Consider the following 19,530-nt stretch of genomic DNA (forward strand, 5'->3'; position numbering starts at 1 on the left):
GCTACCTACCATCACGCCTAACCAGGGGCGTTGGGGAACTAAGCACCTTCTCCTTTGAGATGGTGTTATTCACCACACAGGTGTAGTTTCCAACATCAGAGGGCTCCACCTTGGCGATGTACAGACTCCCTGTCTCTTGAGAGATGAAACGACGGCTGTCTTGTTGGACATAGTAAGGGAGTTCATTGAAGATCCATGCAAACGTCAGTTCTGTGAGGAAAAGAATATTACATTTTTATCAAGGCACTCATCTCATCTTTTTTTTTTTTGCTTGGAGTTTGCTTATAGTATTTTCCAATTTTTTTTATTGAATTTGACTTTGCACTGTAAATTTACTTAATTCAGAACCTCAAGTCACTCGAAAGAGTGATGTAAGAACTCTGTGATCAGAATGGAACAGTTATGAATTATACCAATACTTGTGGGGACTTGTAAGTGGCTGCTTAGACAAGTATAGATACAAGAGCCCACAGTCCCACCTTTTCACCCACACTAAGGGGGTCATAATTATCACTTTCAACTACGCAGTGTAAATCCATTCGTTTCACCTGCCGTCCACTTATCGTTAGTCTAATTCACAAACGATACACGCATTATTTTCACACTGCTGGAAAAAAAAAAGAAAAAGAATGCAGCTTCAGCTTAAAGTATCATCTGAACACCAAGCATGTCTTTGTGGAGGGTTCAGGTCAGACTGCGAGCTAGTCTCAGATCAGCCTGAAAAAAATCCTGATGCTCCTGATGCATTCTACAAGCCACAGTCAAGACTAAAAAAAATTACCGTATAATATTGTAGTTTAAAACAGTCAGTGGTTTTTTTCTCTTATTCGTAGGTAACCAACTGGGGCATTTTATCAACTGAAAAAAACAAAAAAACAATGAATTATTATTGACATAGGAAGACAGGTGGGAGGGTTCGGTGGGCCAAAAGGGACCCCCAAGCCAGGAGTTTGAGACCACTGTTGTAATGCTTGCTCATTGTTGGTAGTATAATACTGTATGTATTACTTGAAATAGTCAAATGGTAGATACCAGCGGAACAGTTTCTCTCTTGTTGCTTCAGAGATTTGGGAGCCTCTGCTTTTTATTGCTCTTTCTTACTGCCTAAACAATAGTGCAGACTCAAAACACTGGGGATTGTTGACTTAAGAAGAATTAATTAACAACGCCCTTAACATACTTTATGGCTCATGGTCAAGTTATTTTATCGTTGATTCTCAGCCAACCCTAAATCCTGATCTAATACTGGTGTTTTCTCAGATTACAGTAATTCACAGTTGGCGTTTCCTTTTTGTTCTTCGATGTTAAAGAAGAGTTTAACTCAAGAAACGATCTATCAGTCCCAAACTACAGTGAAAAAAATATATGTGGTGTATGATTTGTCAGTGGCATGGGTCAATGTGCACAGTGCACTTTAAAGGTCAATTTATTATGGTTTAATTATGATAATGTATACAAACAGGAAATACTCGGTTTGAGTGGTGACTTCTTTAAAATTAATTACTTTTCAGCATATAAACTTCCTTACTTGTCATACTGTCATTTTTTTAAATTATGGATTAAAAAAAAATTCTTCATAGTCCAGGCCAATTTAAAAACCTGAGATTGCTTTCTTCTTCTTTCCACCACCTCATATGCTCGCTGACCCAAAAATGTTCTTATTTCAAGTAATTCCCAAGTGCATGTTGTAGCATCTGTTATTTCACTTTTTCATATGCTTACTTTCTTATATTTTCTTGTAGACTGTCTACTTGCATTAATCTTCCCAAGGCAACAGCAACACCACATTTATTCATGACCATTAAGCATATTACTTGTTTAAGCTTCTGACCATATCATTTAGGATTTCTAAAAATCTGGTGATAAAAGATGAACACACTGGCATTCTTTGTGTTGACAGGCACACCTTGTAATCATGTGTACATTGTACATTTGTACAAGCATTAATGCAGTGATTATAAAATAGGCAGTGATGTAAAAAAAAAAAAAAAGACAGTGAGAGTTGTGTTCACGGGGCTTTGCCTTCATGCACTGCAGAAAGTAAGAGAAAAAACAGTAGTGCTACAGTTTCAGCAGCCAGCCAGCCCCGAATGAGCCTATGTTGGCAAAGAAGGCTGTCAAACTGCATTTCACACAGTGCACTTTGAAGCATTATCTCAGAGACCAGCTGCACAATGCGCTGTTCTACAAACAAGGCTCTTGTGAAGGAAATTGTTCGTTCTATCGTGAAGTTAGAGTATTAAGAAAGGGACGAGCTAGGCGGCAGCCATTGTCCATATGTTCACAGTTTTGTGCAGAGAGTTGGGAGTTAGCAGCCTGCATCTTTATTTCCTATTTGTGGCCTCTCATTTATAAAATTCTTACCCGGTCATCCCTGCGGAATTTCTCAAGCACACTCTAAAAATGTGTACTTTTATAGATTTGAGGTTCCAGTCAGCATCTGGATGGTCGAGCTCGAAGCAGGTTACACTTTGTGAAAGCAAACTTCTGCACTTCTTGCACCCTTTTTTTTGGACAGCCCAAATTCCTAATATTTCCATGTTACACATAAGAATGCATCAACAATAAATCAGTCCTAATTTCTGTCACAGCAGTTAGACTTCTCCCTGTCTATACATAGGATAATGGTTTTCAAAGTAGAGGCTGCCACTTGTCCTGAACTGTACAAGTTAACTGTCACCATCGTCAGCTGCTTTGCTTTGATGGGTTAACCAAATCGTGTCAAACTTCAGTGCCATGAAGAGCATGCTTTTTCTGATCTAGCCCGTGGTTTCTCCTCCCCAAGGGGATTAGCGTTCAGCTGGTATTGTGGAACTGCATTTGGTAAACTTACCTCCAGAATGTGCAGGCAGTCCGCATAAGAGAACGACTCCTTGGCCTTCACGGACATTCACCGCACTCCTCGTTGTTTGAGTTTTGAAGTTATCAAGGTCTGATGAGTCAAGAAAGAAAAGAGAAATAAAGTAAATACCAACAGTTCATCCGCAGCTGAACACCAGACCAGTGCTACATATATTTAATATATATTAGCTAGTGATGGCTTGATCCATACTCAGGTCCAGTGTTGGCCAGAATTCCAGGATCGAATATAAAAAAAAACACCTATAGACTGTCCAATTCCAATACTTAAGCCTAAATGCTCAATTTAACTTTGCAAGGTATCGGATTGATACTGGAATCGGCAGATACTTCAAGTTGCAGTATCAGTGTCGGATATAAAAAAGTTTTGAGCCATTTCTAATTTTAGTTAGGTAGTTCAGAAAAATAGAGACATAGGACATTAAATACTGTCTAGTTACAGCATCAGTGACACATTCAAAGACATCAATTCTGGTGAGAAAATAGATGGACGTGCAACATAACACTTAACACAAGAAAGAGATGAGGGGAAAATAGGATACAATGAACATTTGTGTGAGTGTGAGTGACTGAGAGAGAGGAGGGGTGACCATGGGAACCCAACAAAGGTGGTTGGTGCATGATAAATGACAGCGAGCTTTGCCAGTGGCTATAAGCAACATCATTATTAAATGTGTTGTAATCTTGCACTTAAAAGCATTAGCTCCACCATCAATACTCTCTGCACAATCTATCCACTGCAAATGAATGAATAGTTGCTGGCAGGGGAAAAAAAATTAACCTGGAATGATAAACCATCCCTGGCTTCACGACTGATGGATGTAAGCTGCCGCAGTCAGCTCACCACTCTGTCTGCAACCTCTGGCTAAGAGCCTGCAGTGAGCCTTCCAAACACAAACAAAAGAAAGTCAGTGTGACCGATAAGGGAAATTAGGAGAGGGAAGATTATGGAGAGAAGTGGGACAGAGTGTTGGTAAGATTAATGAGCGGGTCTCTGATGACCGCCGAGGACTCGAACAGAGCCAAGTCACGGAAGGACACCGAGCAGGCCACAAGAGATGTTTGACTGAAAATACAAGCAAAGGCAGTGTCCTTCTGATCCCATCAGACAGCTCCAATAAATACACGGCCAGTTTTCTAAAGACAGTTACAAATATGGAGAGCAAGACTTACATGATTGGACAATTACAAAATGAGCATGGTCGCACTTCAAATTGTTGGAATTAGCAGAGGATTTAATCGTGAGTTATTAGGAGTATGTTATTAGATAGAATGTTTTATTGATTATTTAGATTTTAGAGAATACAGTTTGGTCCAGAGAATGTGTTTAGCAGCTGGTCCAACTAGACCCTGTCGTCTTTTCTTCCTCTCTGACTTCAGTGCAGGAGGGTCAAAGCCTTTGCTAGAGTGAACTGACCACACACTGTAACACATCAAGCTGGAGGCCAAACTGAGCCCAGGGACTACTGGAGGTGACCGTTACAGATTGAAGTTGATAGGTCTGGGCGGTGGCGCCACTACAAGACAATTTCTGGCAAAATATTTGATTCAGAGTTCAAAGTTCAAGATACATTGAAAGGTCGATACTCACTCCTAAAGAACAAGGACGTTTGGTTTTTCTTTCAGAGTCTGGCGAGCACTGGTTTGGGAGTTTTGCGGTTCTTGAAACATTTCAGGTATTGACATGTTCAGGTATTGACTAAATTCATTTTTAAATATCAGTACAACCTATATAAAAATATTATAAATTAAAACGAAAAAAAAAAAAAAAAAACAAACAACTGCAGCTCATCAAACGGATACCTAAGCCCAAATGCACAGTTTAACATGCCGTAAATAGGGGCACCAATTAGGACATGAAAAAGTTTTTACCCAGTGTTGAGGAAAATAATAAACATCCACAGTGAAAAATGTAATTTTCAGAGAGTTGCTCTGCGACAGTGGTCTGTTTTTTATTCCAGTCTCTGTTTTTGCACATCAACCATCTCTTTGATAAATCCCTGCTTCTTTAATGTTAATTGCCAACTATGTGTCTGCTGGTTCATGCTGGGCAGACTGAACACACTGGGTGTATCAGACTTTTAACACTGGATACAGCAGTCCGCTGCAGCAAGATTCAACAGTGATGAAAGTGGGAGAAGTGAAAAAAACATGAACATGGTGGTCCGTACTTCAGGAAACAAAGGTATAAACGCAGGAAAACCAGCACAGAGCCACAGGTAACTGCAGGGAAGGTTGACAGATTTTGCCACCTCGCCTGTAAGGCACGCAGTAATTTGACCCATCACTTAGTTTGGGGGAAAAACTCCGACTTGCTGTGATACATAAAAACCTCTCAAGTTGAGACCAAACGTAGCTTATTAAATATCATAAAGATGTTGTATTTAATGAGCTCTACTCTCCTGTGAGGTTCTTCAGCAACTAAAACTACATCTCGTCCAATGCTGTGATTTATCATCTCCAGCTTTACGGTGTCAGTGTGTCCTACAAATGTAAAAGGCCTGGGAAACAGACATGAAACCAAAACCCTCCAGTCAGCAATGGTCTCTGTACTGGTAGATACATTAAAACACTAAAATAATTTTACTTTTATTTACACACCATCAGTCACGGATATTCACAAACAATGAAGGTGTGTATCTCACTGCAGCGTTTAGTGTAAACAGTGCAAATTAGTGACATATCACTTGGAAAAGAATATTGAGAAATCACACCATCGCCATCACCACGGTTGCCAGGTGTATAGTTGATAAGCGTCTGCTTGTTGTAACATCTACATTATAGACTGAGTTCCTTAATTTACCATTTTGAATGTTCCCAATTGGTTTTGTGTTTCTTTGAAAGAAAACTATTTATCTCAAAGAAAAGATGAAAGAAAAGTTGCTGCTTGATATTCTCAACATTAAAACAAAACACTTACATTTCACCACTGTTCTCATGAGAGGTTCCTTCGGAAACCAAATAAGCTACCAGCCCAGGTACAGTCTGTCAGACGACCCACAAAATCGTACGTTTCCATTGGGCTCAGATTTTTACCCTCCCTTTTTAATGTTTTTCTCTGGGCAGTCTGATGTCCCTTTAACCTCACCTAATACCATTCCTGAGGTGACGTTTTTGCCTCTCTTTTACCACAACACAAAAATGTGAACAACGTGAAAACGACTGAGGTGCTACTAGAGGACTAGTAAAAGACTGTTTTAACCTTTCTGATTCAGGACGCTGAATTGTTGAGGAAAGCAGAGGAAAAGCAAAAAGGCAAGCCACTTTTCTCTTGGGGCAGAGGCCTCATTAAACACGAAAACTCAGTATCAGCTGTGCTGATCTTCTAGATCTTCCTTTAGTGTGCATTAGGCAAGACAATAAATGTCAAGCAGCACCGCGCGTCATTCGGTCCTCTCAAATGAGATTCATTACTGAGCTATGTGGATAATGGCAGCCGCATCTCCTGAGAGGAAGTGAAAGGTTCTCTATTCGTTTGAATGTAATCAATAGTCAGAGGGCCTGATGAAGAGACAAGTGGTGTCACTACAGTCTGCGAGTCCCAACTCACATCTATCTGTGAGAAGCTTTCCCTTTAATGCCTGCCCACAAAAAAAGGCAGGCGGCCATGATTCTGCTCACATTCTGTTGTACATGCTGTGCAACAAAAGAAGCGTCTGCCTATCAAGGAACAAACACATCTTTCTTATTATTTGTGTCCGTCCACTTCTACGTTTTCAGCAGAGAACCTGGGAGACCATTTAATCCTGCCACAGTTGCTGTCAGAGTGGAGCCACTGATGAGAATCAATGGAGTTGTGCAGCACTCTGAAGCTGCACATTGTGTGCTACTGACATTTCATTAGATTACCATTTCCCCCTTAAGAAATCTATTCTAAAGCAATTTACGTGAGAACTAAAAGTAATAAATAAAAAAGTCCCGGTCGACAAGCACATTACACAGATAATGCTGAGACCGAGCCGATACATAGAGATGTCACCGTGTCCCGAGTGTATGAGAGCGGTGTTAGTAATTACAGGAGCACTTACATGCAAATTGGAGGCTGGCTTTGCGGCTGATAATGGAGCCCCATGTGTTGAAGGCCGTGCACTGGTACAGCCCACTGTCTTGGTCCTTGTCCAGTTTGGTAATGATTAGACTTCCTCCAGACAAGTGACGCCGGTAGTCATTCCCCAGATCAATGACTGTGCCGTTTAGTGACCATCTGAAAAAAACACAAACACAATCAGTGGCCGAGTCCCCCGGAGATGCACACTTGCAGGGTTTTTAAAATAAATCAATTTGATTGGTCTGTGTGCCTTACACTGGGAGGATAAACCGTGAGTCAAAGTTAAGCACCCAGTGAGATTGATGATTGGTGATTTTCTTTCATTCTTTAACAGCAAGTATGAAAGTAAAAATACCGACGTTGACTTTTAAAAGCAGCTGTGCTTGATTCCTGATTGTTTTCTACACTTAGATTTGTTTTGTATTCACTGTGTAATCTGTTAAATGATGTTAAATGTTAAATGAAACACAAACACATTTCATTAGTCCTAGGTCCGACAGGAATGCTAACGTGAGATGTGAAATACGATGCTAAGTGTCTCTAATTGTGTCTTTTGCTGATTAGTTTCCGGTCATAGAGCGAGTGTTTTTGTTCGGATATGAGCGGAGAAAATTAGGAGTCGTGTTTATACAGAGCACTGTAAAAACAGCATATCTGCTACTTATTAATTAGAGCAGTACCACCCCAACAAGAAACTAATTAAAAGTGAGTAGACCTAGAGTCTGATCTAAAGACTGGAAATAAAGTTAGAACAGCAAAAAAGTAGTGAAACTATAGTATACTTCAAAGTAGCTTTGTACCAAAAAATGAAATAAAAACACAAATCTGCAATTTCGTAATAGTAGATAATGCTTTCATCATTTCTTGTTTATTTTGGGTTTTTTTTATGAACTTTATTGATCTCACAGTGAGCAAAATTGTTGCAACATGCTGCCCTTCGGAGGCGCCAAGTATGAGGTTCCTATGGGAATTGAACTGTGCTGGCAAGGCAGGAGTGCTAACTGCTACACAATGGAACCATTACTAATGACAAACAGAATCCTGTTTGTTAAACATGAACTAATTGTAACATAGAACCTAGTTTAGATAAAATTATGACATTATTTATTACATTTGCAGTCTGGACTTCAAACCTAGAGCTGCTGCATGGCTGACAAGAACCCTATCACTGCACCACCGCGGTTTTTTTATGAACTACAAGAACCCTATCACTGCACCACCGCGGCCCCAGCAGTGGACGATGAGGTAGTTCCTGATTCATGATTTTCACATTCAATAAGTTTCCATACCATGTCAGACCGTGTGCTGTGTGTTCTTTTTTTTTAATATTAAAGTAAATCCTTTAAAAGTTATTTTTTATTTTAAAACTAGAAAGTGAACTAACAATAAATTATGTTTTATATTTTTATTGTTGTCATAGCAGTATGTAGCACTCCAACTTCTTGCATTAGAATTCATGTATGTTTCACACCACTGACAGTTTCTATTTTTCTGTTTCATTAACATATGAACACTCACAGCTCATGTTGTCCTCAGGATGGTAAACATTTTCACTCCAACTGTAGGTGTTGATAATCTGGATTGCCTGTCTGTTATCAGATGTCCATGTGTAATTATAATGATAAAATGAAATAAATAAAAAATATATTTTCACAGGGTCTGAGTGCTACTGCTGACTGATTGACACGTGTTGACAGGTCAGGTGGTGTGATGAAGTGACTCACAGTTCCACCATCAGCACAAAGTGTTGGAGTTATCCTGTCAGCTGCTCATAGGCAAGTCATTTTTGCCCGTAGGGTACACACAGATTCTCTCATCATAAGCTGCTCATGCACACCATGTCACTATAGAGGTGCAGTGTTAGCTTCTTTATTCGATAAAAGTAACAACACCTGTGTTTATCTGAGAAAACCACAGGCGTGAACTCCACCACTGAACATCATCATGACTTTCATGAGAGTTCGAGACCAAACAACAAAAAATTGATAGGAGGATTTTTGCTTAGCAACAATGACATCGTTGCGTAGCCTTGAGCCGAAACACTGCCTTTCTTTGTAATACAAGCAATTAGACCTGAAGTCAAGCTGTGGCTTTCACTTCCTGGTTTGTATGGGAACACTTTTTCTGTTTTTTTTGGTGCATGTCTTTTTGTTTTTTTTATCTTAACCCTTTTTGTCTCATTTCGGTGCATTTAGGTATTTGCAAAAGTTGGCGTACTTAAAAACTTTACTTAAACAAGTAAAGTACTTGTTAATATAATGTATGTGAATAAAACTACATACTGTTAATTCATGTGGAATTAAAACATGAATTGATTAAATCAATTTTTTTTTCTGGATTCATTTACACCAATATTGTGACCTTTTATTTTTGATTTATTATATTATTTTTATATTCTAATCAAATTATATATAAATAAACTTTCCACAGCAGACACCTTCTCATTGTCTTGTCTACGGAGCACTTCCCTCTCGGAAAGGTCACAGGTTGTCGTAGAGGCACGCTGAGTTCAGGAAGTGACAGCTATTAATCACAGTTACCGACAAATCTGAAACACTTTGCAATGTTCTCCAATGAAGGCACCTTTATGTCTCTGGAAGCTGTCCAACTGATGGCGACATTAGCCGCATAAGAAGAGAGTTTACCTTTGGCAGCAGATGGCAATCCTTAACTTTATCTGAGGAAATAACAGTGATGTAGGAAAACTGGAAAAACTGAAGGTTATTGGTATGCTGCGTGCAGTGCCTTTGCCATAAGGCCATGAAATGACAATTTCGATGATAAGAAAGGGGAAGAAAATCAATATGATTTTTCCTTGTACATCCAGGAAAACTAATAGGCAGTAAGAATGATGCCTGGCGCAGTCCTGAAGACAGCTGGGGTTGTCCTCGTATCCCGTCTGACGGAGTAGAACAGACAAAGCAGTGTTTCATCTTGTAGCCCTGCATTATTTATCTGACAGTCTTCTCGATGCCACTCCCTTAATCTGACTGATTCTGTCACTGTTCCTGTGATAATATCACTTGTAGACCCGTTGTCAAAACAAAGCTCACAAGTATGTAGGTCATTTTAAATTACACATGGTCTGTGATTAAAGAGTTTCCTGCATTTCCAATCCCTTCCTTCCTGCTTCTCCTCAACCCCCAAGTATGAAAGACTGGATGTACAGAAGGGAATGAGGGGATTGAACCTAAGCCTTTCTCCAATACAGATCCAATGTCATAGGACTATTTTTCTGTCTTCATGCTCCGTGATGGTGGAGTACGTTCACAAGGCAGTGTTAGATGCAGACTGAAGCCTGATGTAGACAGACTGAAATAGTTAAAGTTAAATAACACAGTGACATTGAAAATAAGATACTAATATGGAATTTATAATTAAATCATTCTTGCAAATATAAGTTATGCATGTTGTATTACGTAGAGAAGTGTTTATTCACGGAATAGGTTTGAATAACATGTAAATAAATAAAAAGTTAACAACATAACTGTGGAAAAACAAACTGTTCTATGACACAGTTCTTTTGTTGGTGAGAATTTTCTTTATTTTAACTTTTCAAAGATGTGAGAGATTCAGATGTAACATTCATCTGCAGTGCATGTGAAGAAGTTGGATTTTTTAATGTGTTTTTTTTCTTGCTCGGTAACAATGATGCAAAAGGAGGCGCTGTGTGTTTGACTGGAACGCTGACAAGAGAGGATGGTTTCAATGTGTTTAAAAGTAAATTATCTGCACTTTTCACCTCAGCCGCCTGCTTCCCTGTTGCTCCTAGCTTCTCCTGCTTCAAAGATTTTAGTAGAGATGAATACTGACGGAGATGAAAGCAGCAGAAGCAGCACTCATGTCAGAAGCACTGGTATCTACGGTTTAAAAGGGCAAAGTATAAAGTATTCATCAAGGCTGGAATTGTGGAGTTTAATTTAATTCCTCTTACAGTAAATCAATACAGTAATTATCACAAACGGTCTAGGCAATGTACATGGAGCTTAAACAGAAGAGGGTCGTGTGAAGTCTAGACACGCTGCAAATTTTAGTAGCAAACAGTAAAACATTAAAGCAGTGCCAACACAGTAAAACACAGCTGCATGGCCATACTGGCTGCACACACAGGCCAGAGCGAGTCAGACCTGAGATAACTGTGAGGTCCCTGACACTCTGGACTTCTCTTTGTGGATCTCTGATCCTGAGAATGTGATTGTGAATTTTAAGGATACAAAGAAATTGACTCACTATTCCACTGCAACCAACAAGTCAATATTAAAACAAGGGACTTAGAACGGCGGATTCCCCAAGAGTGATACACGCACCCCTGGGGGTGTGTGAGCTACCACTAGGGGATGCGCAATATGAAAAATGTTTTGGTGGTTCAGAGTGTATTGTTTTTTTTCACACAACGTAAATAAACATTTCCTTAACATTAACAAATAAATGCAGTTTTTTCTCAGAACTGTGAGGAATTAGAGGTGCATCAACCAGTTTAGGATAATAAAAGGGCTGTGCCAGCTGATCTGTGTAGACGTTCACGTTCATGAATTCCTTATTATTACAGTTGCTGTCAACAACATTTTATTCACGTATTTTCATGTAACACTAGTCATTCACTTTAAGACTCACCTGAACAAATAGCAGCTGGCAGACTTTGAGATTGATTTCTTCCAATTTCTCAGTCTATTTAACAGTTCTAAAGATTTCCACTCTGATATATCCAAGCCACTAGCAAAACAAAGAGTGGTCACCTCACCCTGGTGCCATAAGAAATGGTAAAATGTCACCCCTAGTGTGGAGTGCGTAGGCTGGAACTGCGTCAGCTACAGTGTTTGGAATATCATGACACGTCACACCACAATGGCACACTGAATGACTCAATGAACCAGGACAACAACTATCTTCATCGTATACAGTGAGTCAAATCAACATCGGATAAGAAAGGGAAAGATTCTCCACCAATAAGTTGCCAGATCTATGGGCTAAGTAAACAGAAAAATTAAAACAGTACCAATCACTTTTCTCCACCCTTTATCTCATCACATTGAGGTAAACTCCACTGTACGTTCATGTAAACAGTGCACCCTGAACTTCTAATATTCCTTAAACCTATGTATAAATTACTTTTTAATGTTGCTGTTTTACTGTTAATCACAAATAAAAGTATGCGTCTGCACTGAAATTGCTACTCCTTTTCAACCTGCTTCAGTAAAACAGCTGAGACAGGCAGAGCAGAGGTCTTAATGTTGGAGCAGCCCGACCTAAAACTCTGAATCTTAAAGCACATCAGACCCAGGAGCAGCTTACGTGAGTGAGTCTGACAGAGTCCAGCAGAGCATCCCCATTTGCCGCTGTGTGCTGCGGGCTTATGCTGATCTTAGCATGCTCTCAATAAACTCCCCGTGACCTTGAGGTTCACATCAATTTTGCATGAGGTCTCTCCATCAAAAAGACTGGGGATTGTACTGCAGCAGCACTGGCTCACCTGCTATTCCTTGAGGCCAGACACCCACAGAGGCACCGCGCAGACCACATACTGTTCATTTCGGTGGTGTGTGTGCACATACACACACCTGTGTTACACGGAGATGATAATATAAATTCAACTGCTGACCAGGGTCCTTTCAACCATTACGCTAAGCACTCTGCTGCTGTTGCTTTGTAATTAAGTATTGCTTATTTAGTTTAGGAATTCATGTGCTGCTGTGGGATCTTTCATCTCCGTGCAATACTATATCAACAAATAAACACTAATCAGCTGTAAAGGATAAAATAGCTCTGAATACACTGATTACTTAACAAATAGCTTTCAGCCCAGATGGCTTAACTTTCTTCGTTTGCATCAGGGACAGTGAAGGGATCAGGTTGACCGCAGGTATGGATGTGTGAACTTTTGTTTCTCTCTGTATTTGGACCTATAGATAGACTGGTAAACTGTCCAGCGTGTACCCCGCACACAAGCACCACAACCATGCTTGGGCTATGCATTAGACCAGCTATTTTGAATGCACACCCCTCTCTTTCATGTTATTTCGACTTTAGCTAAGCTTTAAAGTGTCTGTTTTCCACAGCAAAACACAAGACCCAGGTGTAATCGTGTCTGTTTCCAGATTGTCTGATATCACATCAGTCCAACTGGGAGAACTTGCTTGCCTACAGCAAAACACAAGACCCAGGTGTAATTTTTAAAAATTGTCGTGCAAAGATTTTGGTTACATGAATTGCATTTTTCCCCATCATGAGTAATAAGTTGTCCCTTTAGACTTTTGTATTTTCTCACCATTAGTGTAAGTTAATGTCAAAATGTGAATACCTATGACAGAAATTGAAAATCTAAGATAATAATTTCAAAATGAATCACTGTTCGTTAGACACTGATATTTAAGGTAAAGAAAGTTTAAGGGTAGTCTATATATATATTCATCTACAATAAGAATAAAACAAAGTCCATAAATTGTTTATGTACAACCCATTAAAATTTTTAAACATGCTTTTTCGGACAGTACTTTTACTCCACTCTCTATAAAAGAAGAAGAAACCATTGAGAGATGACGATCATCCACGTTTCAAACTGCCTTTTTCGTCTTGATTTGTTTTCGGGCTCTAAGCCATAAGCAAATTTTACCATCTGCCAAACTGTCGTTCTCCAACTTTCTACGAGTTTGTTTGTTCTCCTGGTCACGCAGAAACACACACAGAGTCCTACTCCAACCCTTCACCCGAGTTCTGGAGCCATTACAGAGAACAAAGGTGAAGTCATACATCAGCCTGAAGTCACATCACACGATAGCAGACACCGACTAGATCTCTTTTTTTTATACCCCTCTATCCAATCACTGCTATGCCCTTGATCTTGTGTTACGGCAGATTCATAGTAAACACAGTGACAGGTGTATTCATAAAGAACAGCGCCGAATGCTGCAGTGTGCACCGGTGCCGGGGTGACCTATTTGTCAACTGAAGAACTGTCAAGATTCTTGTTCTCTCAGTGTTGGCGAGTGGGCAAGAGAAAGACGGAGTGAAGGTATAAACTGCCGATAACCAAAACACGTCCGCTGCTTCTGCTTTGTGTGAATGAATGTGTGAAAATACGGAAATGTAGATTTGACAGACACTATGTCACAGCTGTGTATCTACCAATCTTCCGTTCTGACTCAAATGCACTACATCTAAGGGTTCTCTTTGCATCAACTTTGCCGTTAGAATTATCATCTGATCAGAAGGTATTGAGGTTTGTATTTTTTTTTTTTTTTTTTAGTTTTTTCTTTTTGAAATTTTTTTTTAAAAACCCATTATCACCATTTTGGCATTGCCACAGTCATGTTTTGTTCCTCTTGGCAGCTGAGCTTCATGGTAGTCCAAATTAAAACCACACTTGGCCGCCACAATAATTCTATTAATGGCAAGTGTGTTTCTTAATCCTTTTGATCGTTTGAGTACATGCTGACATTTGTTTTTAAATCGATCTTCAGTTCACCTCCTGCTGCTGCTGCAAAGAGCAACCCTTTCACACTGTTCTATTTTCTAGTGCGGAGTCAATCAGCTGTTTATTCCTGTTTGATTAACATCTGATGAGATTCTCAGTTGTTCACTGTTTTAGACTGAAGTAACTCGGTATAAAGCCACTGGGAATATATAGTAACGGATCTTTTTAAAAAATAACTGCACACAACAGTAAAAAAAAACTCCATCTTTTGTGGAAAAACATTACTTCTTTATGCATTTAATTTGTTTTTATCGTATGGATTGTATTGTTATGGAGAAAGAGACCCATAAGAACAGTAGGTGAGAAAAATAGAAAGTTTAGTTTCTAGTGGACAATTTTGCTATGAAACAACCCTGATGACCAATTGTATTTAGCCAACAACTGGTGGCAACAAAAAAGGCCACTTACCCATACAAGATAAAAACATAACCTCCTGACCCAGTTTTCCCAGGTGGGGGAAAAAAACCTACACCTTGAGTTGAACAGCCTTCATCAACAGTCAACACTCACAGAGGTGTTTGGTCGACAAAGTAAATACAAATGGATCATGGAAAAATGGTGTAGTTGCTCACAGCAAGTGTAGTTGCTTCATCGTAAATGTGTCACAACCTCCAACAGCCCTTATTATATATATTTTTACATCAGTGGTAAATTTGTTCTCAAAATAATGTGGACAAGAATATTGGTTATCGGCAAAAATTTGTTTGCCAATATATATCGCTGAGTTATCATCACAGACGTAGTACTAAACCAACTATGGATTTTATTTTTGCTCCAATGCCTGCAGTAATTTAGATACTTAAGCGTGCAGCTCTGAAAGTAATATGCTTTCTATTGGCACATCTAATTAAACAAACTCAGTTCATGTGCTGGTTGTGGGCTCGTCCATGGTTTGCAGAAAGCGTGACAACCTCCTACTGGCTTTTTTTCTCCCATGGGCTCAGGTCATTCTGACGTTCTAATTACAGCGTTAGTGAAATGAATGATTATGAATGTATGGTTTCTATCTTATCAGTGGGACAAAGTCCTCTCCTTGCCCCAAGAAAAAAACAGTCAAGGACAATCAGCATTAGAAATATGGAAGAAGCCAATTAGGAAAATTTTATTCAAACGACCAATTCTGTTTAAACATTAGTTGTTTTTTTTTAGTTTTTGTTTCCTTATTTTATTTCTAGTAATAAAACAATCACACTTTTGACCAACGTGACTTTAAGAATTAAATTGTCTTTGAATAAATGAAGAATACAGTTTGCTTAATTTTGGTGAACCACTAATATTTTTAATATTCACTGACACTATTTTTGGTTTTACCCTGACTGATGTCCCACTGGTTTTTGCCTGCCCAGAGCTGATGGCACTGCTGGACATCTGATTTCAAAGGAAGTAATCGCACATGTCTTTCATCTACTGTGGATCTGCTAAGACCACTTCATCTACATTCCCCAGTATTGAACTTTTCTGTGAGCTCCTTCTTCAAAAAAAAAGCTTGAAATGAACATCTTTAAATCAAAGATTTGGAATGTTTCCTGGAATAAATCTGCCATTTTAAATTACATAAAAAATGTTTTCACCAGTGATTTTGAATGTGTTATTTACTGGCTTCAAGTTTTGAATCATTCATTTGAATGTACCTTTTTTGCAATATAGAAAAATGGAGAAACGAGGCAGCAGTAAAGCAGCAGCTCCTTGGAGCTTTTCAGGGAAAAATATGTTTTTGTAGAAGACCACAGATCTTAGTGGGTGTGGAGTTACTTTGTCTTAGTCCCCACCAGCTGCTATGTGTACAAATTATTTTTGTGCTAGAGCTACAGCACTGATTTACAGAGTTCATACCTGCTTTCTCCAAAACACATTAATGAACAAACATTAATGATCACTTTGATGGCAAGCTCTTCAACGTGACATATAAATGTCAACTGGATATAGGTTGTCGGTGATGTAATCCATGCAACTGTATTGTCCTCGCACTTAGATAGCTTAGATTGCACAACAAGTATAATGATACGCCCTGCTGCTGGGTCTCTCTCCCTTGTTTTCAGTGCGGGAACATTATGGGAAATGTTAGCGTTTAGCAGAATGTCACTCACAAGGTTATTGCCTCTCTCTCCCTCCTGCTTGCTGTGCATCTATATGGTGCTGACCAAGCTCCGAAACACAATCTACCATAAAAAACACACAACCAGCTGCCATTTTCAGGCGGGCCTCCAGCCGCTCCAGGGAATTGCTGTGAAGATATCAAAGGATCTGTGGTGCAAATGAGGAGCTGGAATCTCCTTTTCTCCGCTAATGATTTCTTAAGCTGCACACTATAATAAAAATCATCTGTTTCATCTGCACAGTGACTTAATTCTTATCATTAATAAAGTTAACCTCTCTCGTGTACAAGGTGTTGGCATATTCATCAAGCACATTAGTGGCTCCCTGACTCTATCTCTACATCGTGGAATGTGCTGAGAATAGATAACATTTTCTCACAGAAGACACTCAATTAGGCAGCAGCTCTTTGAAGCCCCCAAAAAGACACCCTTTAACAAGACAACTGCATCAACATCATTAGTCCTACATTTCCACAGAAGCAGCAACCATACTTTTTGCTTCTTTACCAAGTGCACACAGCTGAGGAGAACAGACGTGAACGTGGTACTGTACCTGTACTGAGGGGGAGGGGTACCCTCGGCCTCACACGTGATTATAGCCTCCTTGTCTGGGGAGTTGATTGGTAAAATTAGGCCGGTTGGCTCTGTCCTCCATTTTGGCCCTTGAAATATGACATCCTGTGTACAGACTGGGGAAAGGAGAGAAGAGTGAACGGAAGCTGGAGCCAAAAAATAGCTTTCTGACCTCAAAAGAAATAAAATATTGAGTTAATTCAGTGAGAATTTATGCGATGGAACAAGTGGTTAATTAGTTGGATACAAAACAAATTTTCAGTTCCACAGACCAGTCAGGCACACACAGACGATGTGTAAGCTGCACAGAAGCTTAACTGAATTCAGTTAAACACACACACACACATACAGACACACACAAACACACACACATAGAAGCTTTAGTAAAAGAAATTCAAATCCCTATGGGAACAACTCACACATGGTGTACTGTACAGGTATATGGGGGACAGTATATGTGATGATTGATGGTCAAGAATCTTCAGACTTAAAATAGAAAAAAGGATCAGTATTAAATAAACCGTAAATAAATGTGTAATTTAAAAACACAGTTAAATGTCAATTGTCTGTCTAATATTCTAATACTCATTACACTTGAAGAAATCCACGACATTCAGAAGTCAGGAATGAGTCTCTTTGATAATCACTTCAAATCTTTACAAAATAATTATTTCTCTATTCCTTTAATTAATATGTTTCTTTTGAAACACCTGGTATTTCACAAGGTTTCAATTCTTCTGATATAAATAATATAAATAATATCAGGTAATAGCTTGTATTTCTTCACAAATGAACAGGATTCTTTTGAAGAAAGGTTTAATTGTAGAACACTCTTTGGAATTAAGTAGCAGTATGTAAATTTTTTTTTTTCATTCAAACCAGAAGCCAATAGATATGACTATCTGAGAGCTTGGTGGAGCATCTCCCTCGTATTTAGCCTTACAGTTGGCCTTCAGCTGTTTGAACCCTGTGTTGTTAGAAACAGCAAGTGAACCTATTACAATGCGTCTCTGAATAATAACTAACAAGTCTGTGTCTGTCAGGACGCAGCACTGGTGAAGATACTTCAAATATGTATGTTTTTCACTGGATTCAAACTCGCTTTCTTGCTGTGAGCGGGTGTGTTCTGATGTTTGCTTGCCAAGAACTTCAGCTATCGTTACATTTACAAGACAAGAAATCACAGCACACCCTCGGAGAACCGCAGTTCCTTTAAGACAGTTTGTACTGGAAAAGTGACAATAAGCCAAAGGCAATGTGGTTAGCATGTACAACTCAGCAGACGTAAATATATGGGCTGAGGAATGAAATCTGATTCTGAACTCACAACTGGTTCGAGCAAGACATATCAAAATACAGAAATTGGGATAGATAGATAGATAGATTTTAAAATAGTTAGGAATAGTTATATTAACCTGGATGTTTTTAAACCTAGCTTCATTGGAACCAATATTAAAACGTTTGAATTGTCAGCTTACAGTTAATATTGATAGAGGACTTATCTGGTATGATTTAGCTAAATAAAAATGAAACAAAATGCCCAATGCTACATGATATCTGTGCCAGTAATTACTCCCAAAAATAATGGGTTTTATAAATAAAACAAAGTTACTTGTTGTGCATCTGGTGTACTGAACATGCAGCCATTCACTGAGGCCATACTTACCTGCTGGTCTCATACAAATAACGCTGTAAAACACAGTGTACTACTGCTATTACTAAATGAAATGACAGACGGTGGGTTTAATTATGATCATTCTGCTTACAAACTGCAGCATGTGGTTAGCATGTCGTTTCAGCAGCTAATACTGTATGGTAAACCGGCATATTTTTCACTCACTGTGATTTATCACTGTGAAGAAAGCACAGCAAGTTTGTGTTTTTTAAGTACCATATTGAAAATAATATGGATGGAAAATTCAAATGTAGCACCTCCTATGGTCCATATGACTAACACAAAGGAACAAAACTGTTTAAATAAGCAGACGGTAGCTGGACCCAGAAGCTGTCCTCATTAGGCTTGGATCTAAGACAAGATAGTGATCCAATGTTAATAACCTGATATTAATGGGACAACATTGTGTGTCTACTATGCTGACAGTTTTACAATTAAATAAAACATTTTAAGCTTTAAAAAAGCCCAATATGTTGTCATGCCTATAGTACAGCAGTACATCGCAATATACCGTATCGTAGCGCCTGTATCATGATATGTATCGTATCGCCAGATTCTTGCCAATACACACATCGGTGTTTAGTTTTCCAGCTCACACAGTATTTCTGTTCCCAAGAAGAAAGTGAGACCAATTACAAGCACTGTAAAACACCAAACACATCAGTGCTTTCCAATGACCATTTAAACCAATGTCAGTGAGTGAGCAACACAAGAGGAGGGGCGAAGCCAGGGGGAAAACCAGAGGAAGGAAAAAATAATTTAACCTTGTTTGTGACAATGACACATCCTCTTTAATTATTTTTATAAT

At 39.0% G+C, this 19,530-nt stretch overlaps 1 protein-coding gene across 2 annotated transcripts in view; it reads right to left on the minus strand.

Annotated features, from left to right (window-relative positions):
• Positions 1-19,530, minus strand: part of cntn3b (contactin 3b) — a 56,345-nt gene that overhangs the window by 24,289 nt on the left and 12,526 nt on the right. For both annotated transcript variants that reach the window (XM_025060281.1, XM_025060280.1), the window contains exons 3-6: positions 17,028-17,163; positions 6,888-7,063; positions 2,834-2,932; positions 10-210 (exon numbers count right to left, since the gene is read on the minus strand). In XM_025060281.1, the coding sequence (XP_024916049.1) occupies positions 10-210; positions 2,834-2,932; positions 6,888-7,063; positions 17,028-17,163 (612 nt within the window). The remainder of the gene's footprint in view (positions 1-9; positions 211-2,833; positions 2,933-6,887; positions 7,064-17,027; positions 17,164-19,530) is intronic.

This window comes from Cynoglossus semilaevis, chromosome 11 (genome assembly GCF_000523025.1).
Source record: "Cynoglossus semilaevis isolate Cse_v1.0 chromosome 11, Cse_v1.0, whole genome shotgun sequence".
NCBI classification, from domain to species: domain Eukaryota; kingdom Metazoa; phylum Chordata; class Actinopteri; order Pleuronectiformes; family Cynoglossidae; genus Cynoglossus; species Cynoglossus semilaevis.